Source organism: Arvicola amphibius, chromosome 14 (genome assembly GCF_903992535.2).
Source record: "Arvicola amphibius chromosome 14, mArvAmp1.2, whole genome shotgun sequence".
NCBI classification, from domain to species: Eukaryota; Metazoa; Chordata; class Mammalia; order Rodentia; family Cricetidae; genus Arvicola; species Arvicola amphibius.
In genome coordinates, this window is record NC_052060.1 from 42,922,923 (window position 1) to 42,947,836 (window position 24,914).

The 24,914-nt window shown below is 37.8% G+C and overlaps 1 protein-coding gene across 1 annotated transcript in view; it reads right to left on the reverse strand.

Moving 5' to 3' along the window:
• The window catches only part of Bank1 (B cell scaffold protein with ankyrin repeats 1), a 224,171-nt gene that overhangs the window by 163,747 nt on the left and 35,510 nt on the right, over window positions 1-24,914 (reverse strand). Inside the window, 2 exon segments of the mRNA XM_038311587.1 lie at window positions 2,544-2,692; window positions 24,065-24,463. Of these exon segments, the coding sequence (XP_038167515.1) occupies window positions 2,544-2,692; window positions 24,065-24,463 (548 nt within the window).

A 24,914-nucleotide genomic window follows, 5' to 3' on the forward strand; every position in this document is an offset into this window, starting at 1 on the left:
AATGCCTTCCATGTGGATTTTATCAGGAAGGTAAGTAAGCATTGGTGCTCTATTTGAACAACGGATACCTTTGGCAGACCTAATTAACACCATATTGTTTATGATTTGTCACTCCACAATACAGAATCCAGGGTATACAGAAAATAAAGAAGTAAAACAGGCTTAGAATACTAAAATAGAATAAAGTATGCAATCCCACAGAAACTTAAAGAAGGGCTCGCTCTTTGATGAAACAGGTTTAAGCTAACACAGACAACACCTACATAATTATTTCTCAAACAGTTAAGGAATAACCCTTATAAGCAGAACAATGTCAAATCAATGTCAAAGAGAAAAATAATAATTTTTGGCCGTTTTTGAAGCAGTGTAAGATTGTCAAGGCTTATAATCTTGATAATCTGGGGAAAGAAAGTTCCTGGGAAAGGTTACTCAGCAGAAGGATCAGTGCTCCCCAGCTCAATGGATCACAGACAGAAAACAGCTTAAAACTGCACCTCAGTGAGTGATGGACAAAAGCTGCTTCTGCAGAACAAGAGCAGACAGTGAGAGGAAGATGCAGCAATTGTACAGCAAGGAACAATGAGGGAGGGGGCAAAGGTACTCTCATCATAGGGAAGGAAGACTGTGGCCCCCACTGAACACATGGTCCCGTTAGCATGATGGAAACCCAAAACTGCTACTTGGGTATCAACAGTGCTAGCTGTGAAGAAGGCCCGCTCCCAACTGCCTAGGAAAAGTCAGAGCTGGCGCTGATAAGCTATGGAACTTTTAGGATTCCATAGACACCTCTTTTGTTACTTATTCGGGAGAAGGGGCATTGCTCTCTGGTCTTTGCCCACCCACTATCTAGAAGACTTCTCAGAAATATGGTGGAGTTCAAAGGCTGTCATTTCAGACAATTGGCATATACTGAACATTCTCTAGGGAAACCAGAAACGCAATTTTCACTCAGCTGGAACCAAATGGTCTTTTTCTGCGGTGCCTGACACCAGTATATGGATTCAGACTGTACTAAGATCTACTTACTGAGAGCCCAAGATTTGTCTGGGATAACTATTTTTGGTCCAAAGGATGAGATTATTCTGAAATGTTGGAGCATAATGCTGGATTTAAGATGTTTTATATGATCTTTTGACGTCTAGTTTTTTAAATATATAGTAGGGTTCTGAAGATAGATTTGATATTGAAATAATTTAACTTTATAATGCTTGAAAAATTCTACCTATATCCATAATTTTTTTTTAAAAAAAGAAAGAAGCCCTGCCTTGCCATCTGCATAGGGTATGTCTGCCTAAGGACAGCCAAAGCTTGCTACTGGACTTCAATTTTGTGTGTGAGTAATAAGGGGAGGGTTTTATAATACTCAAATTTTACTGTTGCAGATATTTTTAAAAGTAGCTATTTAGACTCACTGCATAACTCCCAGGAAGCTATTTTTGTTCTTCGAGTTATTTTATTTCCTACTTTGATTTCATCTCTTTCAGACTAGATCACATTGCTTTTATTACAGTTCTTTCCCATTTCTTCCATTATTTCTGACACCGTAGGAGCTGACATCTTTGGCTCTTAGCTTTTCTCTTCCCAACTTAAGCTACCTATTCCTTTTCCCATGCGGCAATTTGTCTTTGCCTGGGCATCTGTGCCTGGTATCTCAAATATACACAGTTCAAATTTCTGGCACTTCTGTGGTAGTGTCTGAGTGGTATTCCTCTAGCACTGGCAGTGAAGTGACTTAAAGGAGCTGTTCCAACAGTCTACAGGGTAGAAGGAAGGGATGCAAACTTGAGAAACCCTACAGAATGTTCAGCTTCTCTGACCACAGGGTTGGGGACCTAGCATCAGCAGCCATCAGAGACCTCCTGATGTCAGGTCATGTAAATCTGCCAGCTTCTTCCAGAAGGACTTTTCATGCATGTCCCTTGGGGTTCTTTTTATACATTTGCCCTTATCACTCAAGGACACCATAGACCTTGAGGAATAGCACCAAGACTCAACCCCTTCCAGTGGTTTATTTAAAGAGATCAATCCAAGAAAGACATAGGAGAAGAAATGCAAGAATGCTTCTATATTGTTACTTTCCTCAAATCCTTCTTCTAATTGTATTTCTATTCATGGGAATTAATTCTTCCATCTTCAATGATGTCATCATTCAACAATACATTCATAATTTTTAAATGGTAGTCAAAAATAAGTGATTTTAAGTTCTATTCAACAGCGGGTCTCTCTTTTGGAAAATAAAATATTTATTTGCTTATTGTGAAATCAAGTTATTAAAAGTAGCTTAATATATGAATTATGCATATATCATTTTAAATGTCAATCACATTTGATAAAAATAAACATTTGGAGATTCTCCAATGTCCAATTAGTCAGCAAAGATATATTAAATGCCTACTGGGTGCCTAATATTATTCTAGATTCTGACATTGTAGTTGTGAAAAAGAATAAACCAAAATGCTAGGTTAATTGTGCAAATTACATTGCAGTGAAATTTAGTGTCTATGAAAACAAAAGGGCCTGTAATAAAGGCCGTCATCACTGACCTCACATGGAATTTCCCCAGGGAGCACCAGGGCCAGAGGTACAGACACTCTGGAAGCTTCTTGGTCTTCAGCTCCCTTTTGTCTACTTTGCTCAGAATATTTTGTTCTTTGGTCTTTTGGAATGCTGACCTCAAGGTAGTCTTCAGAACCTGAGGAAAATAGCAAGAAAACAGATTATTTTCATTCTATCTACTACCAAAAAACCCCCAATTGCTGTGGAAAAGATTTCATAAGTGCAGAAACTGAGTCTAGGATAGTTGAAATAAGCATCTTATCATTCAAATAATATTTCTTGACTAAATACTATTATAGCACTTATGACTAAGCCACATCAGTTATATGATTATATGTTCATCTGCTGGTTAAATGTTCACAGAAATTCCAAATATCACATTTTTTCTACTGCCATTAATAAACCAGTGGAATATTAAAAATTTTATTTACCTTGAAAATTATAAAGAAAAAATTCAGTTTGAAGGATCTAAGTCAGTATACTAACTTATAGATAAACATTCTAATTTTAAATACTAATTATAAGCTAGGAATGATTATTATGCCTGTAATCCCAGTATTTGCAAGGAGAAAAAGGTATGTATGCTAAAATTTCAAGTCCAGTTTGTGTTACATGAGTTACAGAGCAGGCTGGGCTAAAATATTATTATGGAACAACTATTAAGTAAAATAACAATAGATGCTAAGTTTAATAGTAAAATACGGGGCTGACTGTGTGACTTAGCAAGTCAGAGTCCTTAATGCTCTTTCAGAGGACCCATGTTCAGTTCCAGCACCCATATCACGCAGCTCATAACTGTCTATAGCTCCAGCTCCAGGGAATCTGGCTTCTTCTGGCCTCCTTAGACACTCATACACATGTGCATATACTTACATATATACATACACATATGTAAATAAAATAGTAAAAATAAGGGTGCTCATCAAAATGTTTAAGTGTCCTATGAACAGAAGTGATTCAATTCAAATGATTTCTTTATGGAACTTCTAGGAACAAGGAAACATATTTATATGATTTTCAGAGCATAAGGAGGGGTGAAGTGACTGGTTTTTGTCTAGTTAACACTTAGTAACAGCATTTACTCTCAATTATTCAAACATTGTTCTCAATTGAAAGTAAAAGAATGTGGTAAATAATAACTTTATTTTTTCAAACTACTCATTGTCTTAAAACCCAAAGTGTTTCCAACCATAGAGATGAAATTAAGATTCTCAGAATGGGTGACATCTGTAACTTTTAGGGTCAGTTCAAAGAGAATTACAAAGGAAAAGGAGTTGCTACAGAAACTGGCCTGGGCAAGTAGAAAGAGTTTGACTTTCTAGGAGGGAGCCTTGCATGAGGAACAACCCTTTCATGTCGCCAGACAAGGCTCTTCTGCTATCTGTGTCGTCAGAGGCAAGATCAAGCTGCAAATGTGAGCAGAATCAACTCATTGAAGATGATTGACCCTCCCCAATCTTGGCTGGTATGAGCAACAACTCCTTCATTTCAATTAAAGCAATAATGTCCTTTCTTCTACCTTCAGATAGGACCAGTCAATCTTCCCAATTTGCCTAGGGTTTTTCTGACTTTAGTACCGATAATACCATGGGCCAGGAAACCCTCCACCCTACCTCAGTCCAAGCAAACTACAACAGTTGCTAATCTATAGATCATAAAAATGACAGATTAGAGAGACCCAACTCTTCTTGTAGGTCTTTAGCTGAGAGTTAAACCCTGATAGATGCTGTTAGGAATAGTGTTGGGGATGATGTCTCTGCATTGCAGGCATCCTTTAAAGTTCACTTTTCCTGGGAATAAGCAAAACTCTTGCCAGCAGGCATCTGGCTGGTCCCCTGAACAGCAGCTAACAGATCCTTCCCTTATGCCAGTTACTGAATGTGGAACTTTCAGCTAGCTACCCCTCTCTAGGTGACCTGCTATATATGGTCACCTTGGTCACCTAGCTGCTTTGAACATTTCAATGATGCTTATAGAGGAGTCTCCAATGATAATGTCACTTTAGTAAGAGATAGGACTTTAATCATACATGCGAACTCCTGCCTTCAGTGCCTAGACAATGCCTCCGAGCTCTCCATGCTCTGCTGACCACTACTAGATGATGTCATCTGGAGCTGTTCCAAAGTTTCCTGGCCCCAGCTGCTCTGGATCATGTCAGAGCACGGCATGTCCTAGTCAGGTAAGGAAGACGGAGAACACCTCCCCTAGTGAATTAGCAGACAGTATATGATCAACAGAAAAAAAAATGGGCTTATAGGAGGCTGATGATTGGTATAGGGTCTGTAATGATTAAAGTGTTAGCCATGCTGTGATTGGTGGAGTTATAATTGGAGCACAGATGTGTCCTGGATCTTTCCTAGCTGTAAAAGGAGCCTATTAGTCTTCAAGGCCTCTCTCTTACACAGTGATGTCATCCCTATTGCCGGCACTGGAACAAGTCCTATTAAAGTCTCCTCCTAAAGCAGTGGTTCTCAACATTCCTAATGCTGTGAACCTTTAACACAGTTCCTCATGTTGTGGTGACCCAACAATAAAATTATTTTTATTGTTACTGTCATGAATTGTAATGCAAACATCTGTGTTTTCCAAGGGCCTTAGGCGACACCTGTGGAAAGGTCATTTGACCCCCAAAGGGGTCATGACTCACAGGTTGAGAATGGTAAGTTTTGCCTACTGGTCTTATCATGAACAAGGCAAAGAAGTCCCCTGTCAGAGTGTTCTCCTCAGAATTGGCAGCATTGGCAAGGAAGAAAAAATTTTCAGAGAACAACCCAGATTGAAGAGCATAATATCCAGAGCTCAGAGAAAGAGGAGACACTGTAAGAGCACCAGAGTGGTTAAGGCCAGAAGCTAAGACTACTAAGAACTATGACTGTATTGAGAAGCAGCGACTGTGAGCATCCTAAGACAGGATCTATGACCACAAAGACTAATTTTCCCCAAAATTGGAAGTCTTAGAGAGTTACCAAGGATTCAAAGAGCTCACGGTCTTGGCAACCAAAATTCAGTAGCTTGAACTCTTAGTTGCTAAGTGTCCTCAGCATCAGCCCAGAACAATAAGCCTGCCTTGTAATCTAAACCAATGTCTCTGACCTTGAAAGATTAAAGCCTATGAATCTAGTGCTTAAGGCTTAGAGCTATAAACTTCTGAGTTTGGGAGCCCAGGTATAAGATCTGAACTCAAGGCTACTGGGACTAAAGATGTTGCTTCTTTCCTGTCTGTGCTTTCTGCCTGCCTAGAGTGTTATAGAATGCAGTTCTCTAAGCAAATCAGCTGTCGTCTTAATCAGGTATGTGCCCGCTTACCAGAAAACATCTTGACCATCACTAAAGCTAGCCTCAGAGAAGAGGGTTTGGGAAGACCACTGAACTCTCATCTGAGATTCAGGCCACTCCCTCTGCACCTTCCACTCATTTGTATGCAGTTCTGCACTAATTGCTTGTGACATGTGGGTCTCGAGAGGTGCTAGACTATACAGGCTGGCAAATGTTAACTGAAAGGGAAACTCTACTAGCTTGGCTATGGTGAAGCCATCACCCATACGGATCAAAGACTTTCCAATGATGTTATTTTGGAGTCCCCATGTTCCTGTAAATAGCCCTTGCTTATGCCCTATAAGCCCAATAAACTCCTTGATTCCAAGAGGTCAACTTTGCTGGAGTCATATTTCAGCCTGTCATCATTGGGGCCTTTTAAGGAGAAGTAAGTTTATGTCACTCAGGGAAAGAATCACCCCACGATGGAGAACAACTATCCAGCTATTTGTAACATTTCCTGGCACAAGCACGTTATAGTCCTGTCTGCTTGACTCCCTTGCAGTTCACACGACAGTAGCCCAATGTGATGTTCTTTTCTAATACATTTGTAGTGAGACAACTCATGGTTCTCTATGGTGCATTTTCTTCATTAAGATAAATATAACATCCAAATAATCAAGGCTAGGTATGTTCTTGGTGGTCTTCTGGCTAAAGGGAATGAAGATGAAGAAAAGTCGACAATACCCAGGGCTAGACTAGAGGTAGAATTTTGTCCTCATTACCTGGCAGGTGAAAAGGGCAGAAGGCAAGGTCCAGAGAGTCTTACGTAAAGCTTTACAAAGTTATCATATAAAAAAAAAGTTGTGAGGAAAGGTCACATGCTACTTCTCACAGGTGCTGAGGTACTCTAGAGTTTCCAAAGGCAGGCTGTGGTAATTATGAGGAACAACTGGCTGCCACTGTTCTTGTTTCCTACCAAAGGTAGGCAGCCCAAGGTACCAAATCCTGCACCTGCCCCGTACTGATTGCCCCAGCTCATCAGACTGTGAAGTCGAGCTACCAGAAGTGCAGTGACACACAGCCACCACCTATGCTGGTGGGAATAGATGAGGCCATTTTGGTCCATTGCGCTTGCTAGTCCAGTTTGGTTTCTGATACACCCTTTTGACAGAAAAAGAAAAAAAAAAAACTACTTTCACTTTGTTCACGTTTTCCTTTGTGCAGTACCAATCTTAGTCTTTCCCCAAAAGTTATTATAATACTAAAACACGCAGCCTTGGTAGGAATCTATAAGAAAATAATCTCTGCTTCTACTCCAACTATGGGTCTTGAGAAGCTAGGACCACCCGGGAGCTTTCCATCAATCACATCCAGACAGGGAATGAGGATGAGGATTGGAAGAGCCAAGAAAGGAGGTGATGGGGCAGACGGCAGCCCCTTCTGAGAAGGAACCATTGCTCTTTGCCTCGTCTTGCTCTGTTTTATGAAAGTTGAAGAGTTAGGGCAAAAAACTTCCAAATTTCCAGACTCCTAAAAATTCTGGTCTTGTTTAAAACAAATAAAACGAGCCTTTAGTTCTCTCACAATTTCAATCCGTTTCCTGAGTACTCTCATGCCTCTGCCATCTCCGTCTCCGCATTCAAATAGTGCGAAGCTGAATGAAACAATGGATTTAATTGGTGAAAGAATCAAGAGGGTGACTTTACTTAATACACTGTAAAACAAGTCATTCTACCTTACCATTCTACCTTACCTTTTGACTAAGACAAAATCTATGCATCTATTGCCTTCCACAATATGCAAGCAAGATATAATAGATTAGCTAAGGAAATTAATTGCTTTAGAGCACTAGATATTAACATGTTTCACTGAGTTAGAACAAACTTTAAACAGTTCTGAAAGTCTGATATTAATCAGAAATTAGATGAACACAGATGCCCAAACAGAGAAAATAGAGCCCAATACATAATTGTAAACATAATTTAAAGATTGGCATTCCAAAAATAAAGAAACCCCAGACCCACAGCATGGACCAGCAGGGGCTCATGAGACAAATCAAACTAGTAGAAGCCCTAGGAAGTCAAAGCTCCTGCTAACAAATTAAAATCTAACCAGTAACAATTCAGAATACTGGGACTTCCCCAGATGCAACTGCTACTGGGAAAGAAGCAATTTGCTTCATTTGAATAAAACTCTATATATTCCTTCTAGACAAAACATACTAGACATAAATATTAAGTAATGCAACCTGTGAAGTCTGGTATGTTTTCTAATTTCTCAAAGTTAGAAGAGACAATAAGCAGTAGTGGCCAGTACTTCTCTGTGGCCTTTGGGATGTGTGAGTGTTCAAACCTGGGTGCTCATAATAGGTGTAATAGCAACTGAGGATTGACAATAACTTTTAGGAAAAGTATTGTGTGTCACCAAAATAATCACTTGCACTATCAGCAAGCTAGAATGGCCTCATAATGAAGACTTCATTCTCCTGAAGAAAGAGAATTTTATACTGGAGTCTTATCTAAAAATTTTATAAACAATCTTTTCAGGAATATTAATAACAGTGGCAGAATATTTATTATATGTCAATATAGTTTTTGATTTATTATTTATATTCTACCAACTCTACAGGGTATATAATAATGCCTTCCATGTATAGATTAAGAAATTTATTGTTTAATCAACATTTTCAACCATCTCTGTATCATGAATTATTCTGGATGCTAGGAATATTTCTATAAGCTTTGCTTCCTCAGGTTTGCCATCAAACACAGGGCAGAGCAAGAACATGAGTAAAGAGAGGATACAGCTTAGGCCAACTGCTGGGAGAAAAACAAAGCTAGTAACAGGTCTGGTAGGGAAAACAAGGAAAGGGAGAAGCATTCCAGCTCTAAACAGGATCATAAGGTTCTGAGCCGTTGATTCACAACCCCACGGTCACACAGCTGGTTATTTCTGGAACCAGACAGGCAAGCTAGTCAATGTCTAGAGACATATGATTACAACTGTCTCCATCCCATGTTGGTAGAGTTATCACAAGGATGATCCGATAGTCTCAAAGACACAACCCTTTTACAGGCATTACAAACAACAAGTGACCTCAAACTCCAGAGGCAGTGTCTTAGGCATCAGTTAGGGCCATAGCATAAGAGTCTACCCTAATTAACATTCGGCTGACATTCTAGCTAGGATCGCTGATTTATGTAGAGGTGACAGTCTGTGTGTAAGCATGCTCATTAGTCCCCATTGAACTGCCTAGCATTTGGCAAAGCATTCTAGGAGAGTGGCTGTGTGTTTTCTGATTGGCTGTCACTACTTAGAACAACAATTTATGATAAATGTGGAGTCATAACCAGTAAATGATGGCGGCCTTGCTAAAGTTCCTCTAACAGTGCTTGCTCCATAGAAATTCATCAATGACTATTAGAAAACAAAATGAAGAAATCAACTACATAAGAGAGATAATATGCTACCTTGAGTCTACAGTACTGTTCTAAGAGTTGGACTCTAGAGGACTGGGGAAAAATTATTTGGGAGGTGCGTGTCAGACCTGCATCATTTATATAAGGGGTGTGGGCTTCTTCCAATTTTAATAATTCTGGGCTTTAGGAATCAACTCCCTGTACATATCAAGGATTGCCTCTTTAGAGGTTCTTCACTTTGAAATTTGAGCTGATGTTCAGGAAAGCCTGGGGGTGATGTCTTTAATACAGAAGTCTACTGCTTCACTTTCAATAGATATAAGAATGACCAAGAAGAAAGAAAATAAGAGAAAGTAGACAATAAAATAAAACAAAATAGAAATTTATTAAATGGTAAATTGATTCAAATAAAAAATCTTTAAAGAATTAGAATATGCATCAAAAACTGAGGACCCTGAAACCTGGGCCCCTACAACCTCATAAAAAACGTCCAACTATTTATTCAGTTATATAAACCAGAGAAGCACTTTAGGACAAAGAAATTCCTTATGTAAAGGATCAGATACCTGAACTCACATTCATAATTCATACTTTTTGAGTAATATATATTTCAAACAATCCATCATTTTAATTGGAATTCTAAAATAATAATGAACCATTAGTTTCTTAGAGAAAGAAAAAGGCAGATATCCAATCCCTAAATGTTAAAGTTGGCACATAATAATTTTTCAGACTTTGACAAATTCTAGAAAGTTAAAACAGTACTGCCAGCCTTTTTCTTAAATGTACTAGGTTATCATTATACCTTTATCGTTAGAATCAACTAATTATTGTTTAAATTAATGGGGGGAAATCAATGTAGGGTCTCTAAGTCCTGTTGCTAATTAGAGACATTTCAGGTAGAATTAGATAAAGGGGCCTTCTCTTACTACTCTAGAGGACTTTAAGTGTATCCCACAGGCGGTGGAGAATCACCTCTCCTGGTGATCTTCTAAGAAACACAATGAGGAAAGATCCAGGCTACTGACTGGAAGATATTGAGAGCAGATCATGAAAGGACAGATGCAGGTCTCGGTCCACAGATGAGAGACTGGATATTTATGAGGCAGAGGTACAGCTGAGCTCGAAGAGAGTATAGTCCGTGTGACAGCTTGAAGCCATGGTGGCAATGGTACAATCTTTAAAACAGAGAGTAGGAATAGAACTATTTTTTTTTATGAAGGCAAGGGAAGAGACAGCAATGAATTAGCAAATCTGGTGATGGGAAGCAGACAATATGAAGCCTGGTGGGGAAGGGTGTCCTAGACCAATGGCCAAGGGCTCTATAAAGAAAAGACAATTTTCCTAACACAGCAATCTACAAATAATCGTACTATGGTATAAAAGCAATAGAGAGTAAAGCATCTACCATCTGCTGAATAACAGCGTTGCCCATTTCAGCCCTTATAGGGACTGTGTATGTAGTGGTTTTCATTTTTATTCCCCAAATGATCATAGCATCGACAACACTTTCCTTGCTTACTCGTGTTCTGCAGGTTTTGTTTGGTGACATCTATTTAAATTCCTTACCTGACATTTTAGTTATATCATTTGATTTCTTACTGTATCAGCTGGATCTCTACACATGCTGGCATCAAGTCCTTTACAACAGATGCTTCTCCTGTTTATGAGGGAAAAGTTCCTTCTTTGCATGCTGGGTCATTTTTAATTTGCTGCATGATATGAATTCTAGGTGTTTTACATCTATGGCTATTCTGTAGTTTTGCTTGGAGATACAGTTTTATGACATAAAAACAGGATGATTCTTTTAAAACTTAATATTAAATTTGTGTGGAAGTGCTAGTATAGTCTGTGATGCAGGGATAATTTTGCCTCTGGTACCCAGATACCTGATGCTTTGGGGTGGGGGGGGGGGTAATGAAGATTTATCGCTCTTGCTGGAAGGGACACAAACTATTCTCTGCCGGAGTGAACTCATTGGCTCCTCAGACCCTCAGGGTACTTCATTTGTTTTGAGTAGGGGCCTCCTGCACAGCCCTCTCTATGGGCTGTTTCCACTGTCTGCTTCCAAACTCCTATCACCTTACATTAGCCCCGCTGAGCCCTACTTGCCATTTCCTAAGGTCTGGAAGTCTCTGGTCCAGCTGAACTCTCTCCTGCTGTAGCCTGGGAAGCCTCTGCTTGCAGGTAGTAGTGGTAGCGACATCAGGACCAGCCCAATCACTCCCTGCCCACAAAGGATGATGTCCTGTGTTTGAACATTGTTGTTTCATATTGGTCAGGTTCTGCTGATCTAATTACTCCAGTCTGATTCTGTCTGACCTGCTCACATTCTATGTGTCAGCGTGCATACTGCCTGTCTACTGCTGAAAGGTCAATAGCTGTCTAAGGAAGTCCACATGTAAAGTTCAGCGTGTGTTAGCTAAAGAAATCACCAGACCGTTTTCAAGATGCATTCAAAAGGACTATGAGCAGACACATCTATGGTCATGAAGATGAGTTCCTAGAGACATTTTCTTGAGAAACCTTGAAGTGCACCTGTTATTTTAGGGAAAACTAATAATCTTCATTGTCACTGAGAAATCTTGCATTTTTATGGAAAGATAGAATTTTTGGAAGAAACACATGCTTCCCAAGACCCACAAAGCTTCCAAAAACTTTTCTTTTTTCTTTTTTTTTTTTTTGGTTTTTTTTTTTTTTTTTTTTTTTTTTTTTTTTTTTTTTTTTTTTGAGACAGGGTTTCTCTTCAGCTTTAGAGCCTGTCCTGGAGCTAGCTCTTGTAGACTAGGCTGGTCTCGAACTCACAGAGATCCATCTGCCTATGCCTCCCAAGTGCTGGGATTAAAGACTTGCGCCACCACCGCCCGGCCCAAAAACTTTTCTGATTGGAGCAAGAGAGATTCATTTATGTGATCTTGGGGGACTGTGACGAAGCATGCCAATATTTAGAAGATTAATGTAGCTTGTTCCAACAGTATTTTGTAAGTGGCCTGTATGATGCTATGGAGTTAATCATGGGTGCAAACATAGGATCAGCCCGGAATAAAAGAAGGTGCTCTCGTCAAATCTGGAGCTTTTTGAATCTGCTGCTGTGGAGTCTGGGTGCAGCAATGAAGAGTATTCTCTCTTACTAACTGTAAATTGGGGTAAGATAGGGTTTTATCCATTTACATCCTATTGCTGAAGCAAATATAAAAAGCTAATTGAGTTCCTTAAAACTGAACAGTGATGATCTTTGAAAAAATGAAAGAACATGTCACTTTTCTCATGAAGTTTTCCCTGTGAAAATGTCTTTGTAATTTTTCTTAAAATGTGTTTTAAACTTTTCTGTGAATTAATACTTTTAAAAATTAATATGTATGGTTATTTTTACAAAAGTGAATAATAAAAAATTTAATGTGGTTGATTTAAAAAAACGTCAGTGGAGGACTAATAATGAATAAGTCTCTCTCTTTCTCTCTCTGTCACACACACACATGCACACGCATACACACACACACACACACACACGAATATGAATGAGAAAAAATGCCACAATAAAACCTGTCACTTTGTGACATTAAAGCCATTTTAAAGCTATTTTTAGTGTTGTAATTTATTTATTTATCTGCATGTGTGCACATCCACATTACAGTATACATGCCCATGCACAGTTGCATGGAGGCCAAAGAACAGCTTGCTTGAGTGAGTTGGCTCTTTCCTTCCATCAGGTGGATGCCAGAATAGAACTTAAGTCATCGGGTTTGGCGGTAAGTTCCTTGACCCAGGCACTTCAAACAATATATTCATTAAAATGAGCCCTTTGAGGCTCTCAGTATCCTTCAGAAAGCCATGTTTAGAACACAGTAGAACACTAAATTGCTAGCCTGGAATAGTTCATTTGGGATTCTTCAATACAGAGATAATGATAATTAATGATAATGTTGTATAAAACTTCCGTCTGAAGCAGGACTCTATTTTTGTCCTCTCAACGGTTTTCTAACATGCCATTCATAATCCATGTTGTTGTTAATTCTTTCCTTGAGGCCCTCATCATGTCTCCCATGCCATTAGAATATCTAATTCTCCTCAGGCACTGTAGTGATTATCTGTATAGCACAGTGTTGGATTAATTGTTAAAAACACCTGTCTGGTTTTATTTCATCCACACTTGAAAGGACTTGAGTTCAGTGACCCACAATTAAAATTCAAAATTCCCCAAAGAAACAGAAAGTGATTCAGACTCCACCTACCTCAGACTAACTCTCCAGGAGTCTCTTTTATACAAAGATATCCACATGTAAATCTTAAACAAAACTACACACTTGAGAGGATTTTTTCAATTCTAACATACTCCAAAACTTAAATTATTGAAATAAATAAGGACAAATAACCCCTACAAGGAGTGTTCCATTTGTTTGTTTGTGTGTTTGTTTGGCTATTTATTTATTTATTTTGTGTGTGTGTGTGTGTACATGGGCACATGTATCAAGAGACACATTTGTGGGTCAGAGGACAGCTTTGCAGAGTCCGTTCTCTGGACTGTGGATTGTGGAGATGAAAGTCAGGTTTCTATGACTACCTGGCGATTGTCCTTACATACTGAGCCATCTCCGTGACTCTCGGACAATTTTTAATCACTGCATACATCCAACAAGCGATCCACACCAAAGTATTTTTTATCTAAAAATTAGTTGCTAAAAAGTTTCCTCCCAATCTGATAAATAAGTTTGCTTCAGCAGAACTGACCAGTGATGATGTACGCAGAGTGTCTTTAATTGCTGAGAAAAAAAAAACCCTCTCTTTTTTTTGCCTCTTGGATGTCTTTAAATTTGACAACTACCGCACATCTGAGCTGCCTGGAGATTTAACATAAGTTTTATTAGAATATATTTAATGAACATTTTTGTTGTTATTGACTTTGTAAATAAGTTTTAAGCTATCTCAGATTTTTTTCTCTCAATTCTTTCATTATTTACTAAGTTAGAGGAGACGATGTTAGGGAAAATGAAGTGCAGGTGTAGCCAACAGGAACTTTTTCTTGGCAAATGAGTTTGGATACCATAGTTGTTTCTCAAATACATCTGAGTGACAGTCAATGCAAAGGTTTGGGGTGGTCAGTGGACAACCTACCCAGAGAGTTTCTTACTGGGAATACAGACTGCCATAGTAAGACACTATGGAGTTCCCCAAAGACACCCCCAGAATAACAGTTTGTGGCGCAGTCATTGTGTTACTGCCACAATTTAATTAATGTGCCATACTTCATGTTATTCTAACCTGACATTATAGCACAAATAAATCAATAAGTGTTCTTGTACTTGAAGCTTCACTGCTAAAAAAAAAAAAAAATAAGTATTTTTGACCTGCTTCTGAACTCAGCTTGTTGATATGCAGCATCATGCATATCAATAAAATATGAAACTTAATTAGATCACATCTTGCCTGCAATGAAATGAGGCTACTTATTATCCTTGATAACTCATGAAGGATGAGAAGATAAAATTTTGACTCTAAGTATTTAAAACGATCTTTAAAGGACCATGGATGGCTTATTCTGCAAAAGTAGCTAAATCTCAGGTTGCCATGGAATCACTTCCCCTTATCAACTTAGACATAATGCTTTTTCTTTCAGTGTTTTTTTTTAAAAAAAGAACTTTTATTCATAGAGCTTTAAAATATCTTTAAAAGTTTTTCCCTTTTACATTAGAATGTCTATAAATTTTGTACTATCGCTCCACTAAGCCATTTGAGATGCTCTATTTCGTAAATTGATTTTGACAAGAAAAAATGAATCACAGAAAGAGGAAACAAAGAGAAAGGCGGGTTTTTGTTGTGCAGCATCAAGGCTCATAAAAGCCCTGTCATGCAATGTACGTGTGGAGATGTAGATTAGCTGAAATGTCTAATTGTACAAAGTCCTTGTCCACTCCGGACTGCAAAGGAATTATTTCTTGGCTTTATGAGGAATTCCAAACAATGAATTTATAGACATATAACAAAGTGGAGATATTTTTTTTTCTCAGCAATTAAAGACACTCTGCGTACATCATCACTGGTCAGTTCTGCTGAAGCAAACTTATTTATCAGATTGGGAGGAAACTTTTTAGCAACTAATTTTTAGATAAAGAACAACCAGATCTTTAACATCAAACCTAAGGTTGTAATAATAACATCATTTATAACATTAACTTCACACATGAATGGACTAAAAATGAAGAAAGAAAATTTCTCAGCAGCCCACACAAGAAAGAAGTCATCACAAGCCCTGCTGCCCAGTGCACACCCATGAAAGCACACTTACTCTGGCTGACCTTCCAGTGTGTAGGACTGAAGGAGCCCCTGACCCCTTATACAGAGAGACTTGGAGCATGAGCAAAGGGGTTTTCACATATATCAGGGACACTCAAGCTTGGAAAACATTTTATTTTCTCAGCCTGCCTACTGTGTCTTCAGATTCCCCAGAAATGAGCTTCAACTAGGGTTTAAGATCTGGGTACATTCTAGCTAACAAACAATCCCAAAGTGCAAGCCAATAACAGAGTTTAAAGAGATCTCAGGTGTAAATTCAATTTCTTGCAAAGAAAGACCTAAATCATTTCTTTAGCAAACACATTGAAATTAGGCCTCTGGGTCTTTCTACAGATTAAGTTTCCTGTTACATTGATTATAGTAGTAAAATATTAAAACAAACAGAAACAATTCTCAGAGAGCAATGCCAGCAATCCACATTTACTACTTCCAGAAAAAAAAGACTGTAAATTAGTGCTAAATTCATGGAGAAATTAAAAGAGAAAGGCAGGCTATAATGAAATCAAGAATGGGGCTTTTACAAAATACCCAAAGGGAGCTATTAGCAGTGAACAATGGGGTAGCACTTGGTAAGTGGGATTAGAAAGAGTGACTTCCGATGGCAGATGGGGAACAATGAAGTCCAAGAGGAAGACCCGGAAGAAATGAAGTAGAGTGTTTATGGAGAAGTTGTAGTATTTAATGTCTATTGTATAAAGGCAAAATAATGTGATTGCATTTCTAAGCATTAAATCATTAAAAGTTCAAGGCCTTTAGGAAGAAAGATATTAAACTTGGTATCAAAATATATTATATATAATATATTGAATGAACCTGACAGACATCTATAGGATGTTTTACCCAAACAGTAAAAAAATTAACATTTTATTTTGTAGTTCATGGATGTTACTCTCTAAAATAGGGTGCACAATAGGGCACAAAACAAATCTTAACAAATTCAGGAAAATTAAATACCTCCACACATCCTATCTGATCACAGTACAAAAATAAGCAAAACACCAACAGCAAATGAATCTCTGGAAATTACACAGACTTGTGGGGATTAAACAATCATTCAGAGAATGACAAGTAAGCCAAGGAAGAAATTAATAATGAAATGTTAAAATTTCCTGGAAGTAAAAAAACAATAAAGCCAAACATATGGAATACATTAAAAGCAGCAGTTAGGGGGAAATTAATAATTTAAGTTCATACGTCTAAAGATCTGAAAGAGTACAAGTAAATATTTTAATGATGCATTTCAAAAATTTGAATAAACATGTACAAACCAGAACCAAATTCAATAAATAGCAAGAAATAATTAAATGCAGAGCAGAAACTAATGAAATAGAAAAAAATAGTACAAAAGATGTAGTTCTTTGAGAAGATAAACATCAATTGACAAGCCCTTGGCTCAACTAACCAAAAGAAATGAAGAGATTACCCAAATGGGCCATATCAGAAATGAAGAATCATTACAATAGTTGTTAAAGAAATTCAGGATACTCTAAATAATTTTTTTTAATCTGTACTCCACTGAGTCAAAAAATATAAAGGAAACAGGCAAATCTGTGCACTAGTAGTAACCCACTAAAGTTAAACAAAGAAGAGATGAACAACTCAAACAAAAAGACCCTTAACAAATAAGGAGATTGAATTAAAAAAATGTCTTCTGTCTGAAAAAAGTCTAGGTCCAGATAGAGTAGCTACAGCATTTTTCAAGACTTTCGAGGAAGATATACAACCAATACTTCTTAAATTAACTTATAAAAGTAGACACAAGAGTGCTTTGGAACTCTTTCTACAAAGGCAGCATTAGTTTAATACCAAAGCCAGGTTAAAAACAAAAAAAGGAGCTACTTAGAAAAGTCTCGGAGAAATGTAGATGTAAAAACCCAAGTGAAACACTTTCAAACCAAATACAACACATATCACAAATGTTATTCAGCATGGTCAAGTTGGCTCTATCTTGAAGATGCAAGAATGGCTTGACACAATAATTTGATTCATGTAAAAAATTATATAAATAAAGTTAAATACAAAACGTAAATGATCATCTCAATAGGTGTTGGAATGTTATGAGACAGAATCTAACCTGCCTTCATGATACAAGACCTAGAGAGAGCAGGACTGAGGTAAACAGACCCTAACATAGGATAAACCCACAGCTTTTTTCCTCAATAGAGAAAAACACAAAGCAGTCCCATTAAAAATCAGGAAGGAGAAAGTACTGTTCATCATCCCTACTCATTTTCAATATAGTTCTTGAATTGCTAGTTAGAGCAGGAGAAGGAATCAGAGATCAAAATATGAAAAGAAGTCAAATTATACCTATTAGCAGGTGCTATTACATATATCTATATCTATCTATCTATCTATCTATCTATCTATCTATCTATCTATCTATGATGTGTGTGTATATGTGTGTGTATTTCAAAAATTCTACAAGAAAGCTTCTAGTCATGACCAATCTTTTTGGCCATATTCTAGTATATAAAATCAACTTACGAAAATCAGCAGTTTTTCTATATACCAACAACAAACACACTGATAACACAGGCACATTCCCATACCCCCCAAAAAAACTAGAAATAAACCTAATCAAAGATGTGAAATTTTATAAGTGGAAACATTCATTCTCTGTAGAGATTGAGGAAGACATTGGAAGATGCTAAGACCCCTTCTTGAAGACAGTATGTTTTTGAGGTGCAGGATTTGAAAACATTGAGCTGAAATAAAAATGGAAGACTCCTTCCTGAGTTGTTGTGCAGGTTGCTAAGGGAAGCAAAAGAGTCAACAGGTTTATTCAGCTGAAATGTCTACAAACACACAATTGAAAAGTCCAGCAAGATATGGAGTGGATATAATAGTGGCCCATACGTGTCATGGCAACCAATAGCCATCAAATTGGACTTAATGTCCACTAATCCTGTTTGTTTGGCAAACCTAGCCAGCTACTAGTGACTGATTAGGTTCTGGATACTAATTAAAGAAAAAGCTACTATAGTCACTTTCCTAGGTCAACAAAACTTCTTACTGCATTTTAAATATGCATCCTTATACACACAGGCAAGTGCAGCTCTCATCCCTCACCAAAGAAGCTTTTTGTTATAGATGGAAACCATTATAGAAACCCTCAACTAGTCAAAATTCAGAGAACAATTGACCATGGGGTACCCAACCCAAATGATGCATCTACAAATAGACTCTATAGACCTAAGCTGCAGGAAATATCAAGGATGGGGATCAAAAGATTATAAGAGACAGAAGACTAAGAATTTTGTATGAAATTGTGGGTTTTTTTTACTATTGATAGAGAAACAACATTCATAAAATCTAAACAATACAGTTGCCTAAATAAGACCGGCACAGTGACAATAACATTTGATATATCAATGTGAATAGGGGGAATGCTGCAACACCCTACCCATAGATGAAGAATTACAATCAATTAATGACTGCTAAGAGCAGGAGATTTGCTCTTCTCCAGGGACAAGTCCCCTTATAGGTTATCAAATCCCAAGTGGTCAGTATTAAACATATTCCATTTTAAAATACATGTGTAATATATACAAGTGTATGCATGCATGCATATGTATGTATAGTATTTTATGCTTATGATTAATACTAAGTAAACTCAGCAGGTTGTATTTATGTGTGAATATACATATATAACTGTATGAGTAAGTGTGTGCAACAATAATATTTAAAGAAGAGGTCATAAATTTTAGTGTGAGTGGTAGGGGCACAGAAGGAATAGGAGAAAGGAGTGGGTTACATAGTATGTAAAGATAGTGCTCACATGAAATTCCAAAATAATTAAAAGATTAAATAAAAAGGATGTTTGCTGGGTTTTTTATGTTTGAGATCTGTGTGTGTGTGTGTGTGTGTGTGTGTGTGTGTGTGTGTGTATATATATATATATATATATATATATCATTTAAACAGTGATGAATGAAACTTAGAAATACTAAAAATTTTATGTGCAGAGGCAAAACCAAATGAAGAGATGAACAGGAAAAGGGGGAGAAATGCTGTCCATGGGGCTGTAAGCAGTGAGGAGGAAGCTCACATGGATTCATGCTAGTCTCCATTTGAGAATTTGGGAGACAGGAAATTTAGTTTTCTTAATTTCTTAAAAGGAAATAAAATACTCAGATGAAACATGAATCACTACTTAACTTTTTAAAATTATAAACTTTGCCTGAGTATTATAATTATTAAATATCTTTCTCTTTCATTAAACTTTATAAAATTTCCTGTGATTTTTCTTTGTCTGTGCGAATATATTAAACATTTAATTATTTTCATGACTTCCCTGGCATTTTTATTATCCTTTTTATCCCAGCATGCTTCCGAATAAAAGGTTTCTTTCTTACTCTGGTGTAATTTCTCTAGTGGGTGAAGGAAAGGCGAAAGTGGATAATAGGAATTGAATTCCATATCTTTTGTCCTATTTTATCCATTTTCTATTGTCTTCTGTTTGGAAAATCAGGCTTTACAAATTCAATATGAAGGGTGGTGTGAAACATAAAACACACAGTAGGCCGACCACTAAGGAAGCTTCTCAGAGCAAATGAATTTTTAAACAGTATGAAGCAATGTAAGGTGGGACCAACCAGTTACATAAAAATTGTGTATGCCCCAAACTGGCCACGTTCTGGATTTATGCCTGTATCTCTGTTATGTTTCAACAGCCTTTTAAATATACATATGTAATTCATTGAGATTTCATATGAACATACACCATATTTACCTCCTACACCTCCCCTAACTCCTTCCAGAACCACCCCAATCTTCCAACCCATCTCAAATATGTTTCCTGTCTTGCTTCTTTGTTTTAACTCCCTAGTCCAATGTGTGCTTCCCATATACTCACAGGTGTGCTCAATCCTCTTGGACTGCACTCTTAAAAGTTGAGTTTTCCTCCCCCGGAAGTTATCAACCAACAATAATTCCACAATCTTTTCTATTCAGAAGATTCCTTATTTCCTACAGATTTTCTAATATTTCCATTTGGTATATCTATATTAATTTAAAAAATTTGAAGTCTAAATCTTAAATTTGGGAGAATAAGTGTTAATAGTAGCTTCAAATTTGTAGTGTGCTATCTATAAACAGAGGATTTTACCCTATAAAATATAATAGGTAATTTAATTTTAACTCCCAAGAGTTGTTGCCTTCTCACCTCTACATATTCAACATGGTAGGCAGACACCTGCACAGAAGGCAGACAGACACACAGACACTAACACAGAGACATACACACACACACGGGGGGGTGGGGGGTGGGATGACCCAATGAGAGTTATTCAAGGAAAGTAGAAATTCTGGGTGTGAGGAATCACTTAATGCTTACTGTTCTGCTTCAGTAGAAGTAGCATGCAATACTCATAAATATGCACTTTATTTAGATTTCCTCATAACTTTCCAATTATATTTTTTACAATATTAAAAAGATTAATGTACTGGAAAAGTACTAAAAGAAAGAGACAAGAAGGGAAAGTGAACAAACAGACCCAGTAGGATTACTGCTGTCAAACAATTGACCATGATATATAATGAATAATGGTATTATTTTCAAGTTGGTTTCATAATACAGAAGTATAAGGTGTCAAGGAAAGGTGACCAAGACAGGATCAAGAGAGGAATGTGCTCAAGACAAGTGATGAGCAAATAAAAAATGCAATAAAAATTCAAAGGAAATTAGAAGAGAGAGCAAGTAAGATGCCTGAAAAGAAGCAGCAACTGTCAAAGAAACAAATGAAATTAATCAGACACTAAAAAGCCTGAAAGAGTTAGGTAGAATGGGAGGAATGCACCACAATCAAAATCAATCCCATACATTCTTAATATGAATTCTTGGAAATTAAAACCATAACAATAATCTAAAAAATTAATATTTTAACTCAACAAACTGCTTCTGGAATAAATTTGGTGAAATAGGCAAAAACAAAACCAGAAGGCATGTCCTAGGGTAAAGTATCTAGAACATGGAGTGGTGGAAAGCCATTCTAGGGAACCACTAAGATGATGCATCAAGAAAGGCCCCTTTGCTCAGCAGACATTACAAATCTCAGTATTCTACAATGTTAGAATAAGGGACAACATGAGCATTACTGTCCAGAGTCAAATTGTAGCTCAAGTTTAAGGCAAGAGATAAGGGATTTTGAACATGGTAGAATTTAAAAATATTGCTTTCAAGGAAACTCCTTCATGAGTCTATTATAGGGGACTTTTAGACAACCAACAGATGATATAATAACAAAGAAATTTGTCAATAGTGAAAGCTCTATTCTGAGATTCCCCTATACAATCAAACACACACATGGACAGTCACATAAACATATGCATATATATACACATATATGTATCTATACATATATATACACAGATGCGTGCGCGCACGCGCGCGCGCGCGCACACACACACACACACACACACACACACACACACACACACTGTAACCTTTAGATGTTTCCGGTTATAAACACATAGACTCATAGTATATTCTGGCCCAGAACCTCTGCTTGGCCACTCTTCACTTCCTGGACCTTACTAATTGGTGTACTACTCTCATCTATGTTTCTAAATAGCTGAGTTTTGCAGAGAGTTGCTATGGAATAACAGATAACCAGCACAATCTTTGAATCTGAGGGCTAGGGAAATGGCTTAGTTGATAATGTGCCTGACACACACACACACATGACGGTTGAAGTTTAGATTCCAAACATCCACATAGAATTTGCACACAGCAGGATATATTTGTTATTGCAGACTTGGTGGGTGAGGCTGGAGCCAGGCAGGTCCCTGGTGCTAACAACTAACATGCCAGGTTGATGAATTTGTGGCTTAATGGGACACAATGTTTCAGAATGGAAGGTGAGGAGAGATAGAGGGAGACACTTGATGTTGATCTCCAGCCTGCACACATATGTGCACATGACCTATGCATCCATATACAAACACATGCTCACATTTCACATATACACACAAAAGTATATTGAATTTGTAAAGGTCAGAGTGTTTGAAAACAAGGGATTTTTGTCTTGTCTTGCTTTGTCTCCAGGGGCATCAGTGACAGATACAACCTTGTTGAGGATAGTGGGAAGGGATGAGGTGCGTTTCCTCAATTTACAGAACTGCAACACATGCCCAATCTATGTATAGAAATGGTTAAAGGTCACGGACTGTGGTTGCATTGCTGCTTGGATGATGAATGTCATTAAGTACACTAGGAATGGATGGCAAAGCCATAGTTGGTATGTACAAAGATAAGTAAACTTCACAGGCAGATGTGGGTCAAGTGGGAGAGACAGCCAGTCCAACCTTCTTTGAAGAGACCTGAGAAACACTGAGGACCTAACTGTAAAAAGTAGTAACCCACCTGGGGTGGACGAATGGCCATGTGTTAAAGAAGAAATGTTTGTCCCATTAAGAGACTAAAGACAGAGTCCAAGAATGAAGGGGTAGCTAAAGGATACAGAAATATGTTCCAAGAAAAAGAATCAACCTTGACACCTAATACGGCCAGTATAAAACAACAGCTCCCCCTACCCCTGCGCTTTCCCTGTAGAGGCAAAACCATAGTCACAGAGCTGGGGGTTTGAAGGACACATGCAGGTTGAGCAAACAGGGAAGTAACTGAATGTAGCACCCTCTGTGACACCGCAGAGCACTGCAGAGGGAGGTCCTTCAATGACATTAGTGCCAGAACTTAATTACACAGGAATGCAATTAGTTAATGAATGAGAACTTCTGTTTTGTTCTTTATATTGTGGCACTAAGCTTAAAATCAAGTTTGCCATTTAAAATCAATTAAAATAACAGCATTTCACCCTGTAATAATATATCACACAATTATCAGAACAGCTCTGCATTCTAACCTAAGTCTTCAAACTTCGAACTGTTGTTGGCTGGTAAGAATATCAGTGTAGACAGCAGTGGTTTAGGCTTCACCAATTATGCCAGATGTTATCTTTCAGAAACTAACAAACAGCATAGCATGGCTTGCTTGTGGTATCACAATCTTATCCATGTTGCCCAAAGGAATGTGTATGTGTGTGTTTGTGTGTGTGTGTGTGTATGTTTAGCCATTTTTTAGAACAAGTGCTAACTTTTGACTGGAATAAAGCTAAAAATAAAGAACTTTAGTGCATTTTGTGGGCCAGTCAGAACATTGTTAGGCAAACTTGGCATCTGTGTTCTAATCTTAGCCTTACATCAGATAGTCATAGACTTTAAAAAAAACTTTAAAATTTTAAATTGCAAAGCTTAAGAAAAATTGTTATTTTACTCTGTGTATATAGCTGTTTTGCCTGCATGTGTAACCACGTGCGTACCTGGTGCCCACTAAGACCAGAAAATGGTGTTGGCTCCCCTGAATTGGAGTTAGAGACTAGTGAGCTGCCTTGTGGGTGCTGGGAATTGAACGTGGGTCCCTTGGAAGAGTGGGCAGCCAGTGCTCTTAACCAGCAAGCTAACCGCTCCATCCCTCCCATTGCAAAAGAAGTAAAAAAATAAACATTTAAAAACCAACAGAGAAGATGTGGCATTCCTACCTCTGTCTAAGATCTGACTGACGACAGAGATGTAGTCCTCGGGCTCCTGCTCTGTTGAGATCTCCCACCTGCTTCCGGGGACACTTAATACCTGAAAGAGAGGATCCGAGCTCTCCATCCCACAAAGCAGGGTCACTACACTTGCTGGCGAGCGAAGGATCTCCGCTAGAAACCGACACTTCTTTGGAGTTAGGTCTTTAAGTAGACGATTAGATAATATCAGAAGCTTACATTTGTAAGCATTTAAGTCTAGCAAATCCAAATGTGAAGAAGAGAAATTCCACAAGGGATATACCAGGATGGCTTCTCTTTCCACAATATGTATAAATATTTCTTGCAAGTACAGAGCCCATTCCTCCGAATCTTCCTCATGTATCAGAAGGATGTCTTTTGTACTTCCTGGAAAGAGAGAAAAAAAATGTTTTATTTTTTCTTATAGTAGAAGGCTAACAGCAGGTTATATTCTCCTTTAAATGTGAAAAAAGCATGCTAATTTGCTTATAGTCGATACCAGTATTGTAGAATGTTGCTATCTTTATTGTTATGATGCAGATTTAAAAATAAGGTATAACACGGTTGTTGCCTCACAAGCCTCTTCTACTCATGTCACAAATGTGACTCCCCAGTAATCAACAAAACAAAGTTTATTTGCATGAAGGAACTCAACTATGAAAAACAAAAAAGAAGTTGGGGAAATCATGTGTCAGAAAGTGACAACTTGTGGGCTGGCCTGATGGTTTACTGAGTGAAGGTACCTGGCGCAAAAGGAGGACCGGAGATTAATCCCTGGGCCCCACATCAAGCAAGAAGAGAACTGACTCTCATAAATTGTCCTCTGACTTCCACACAT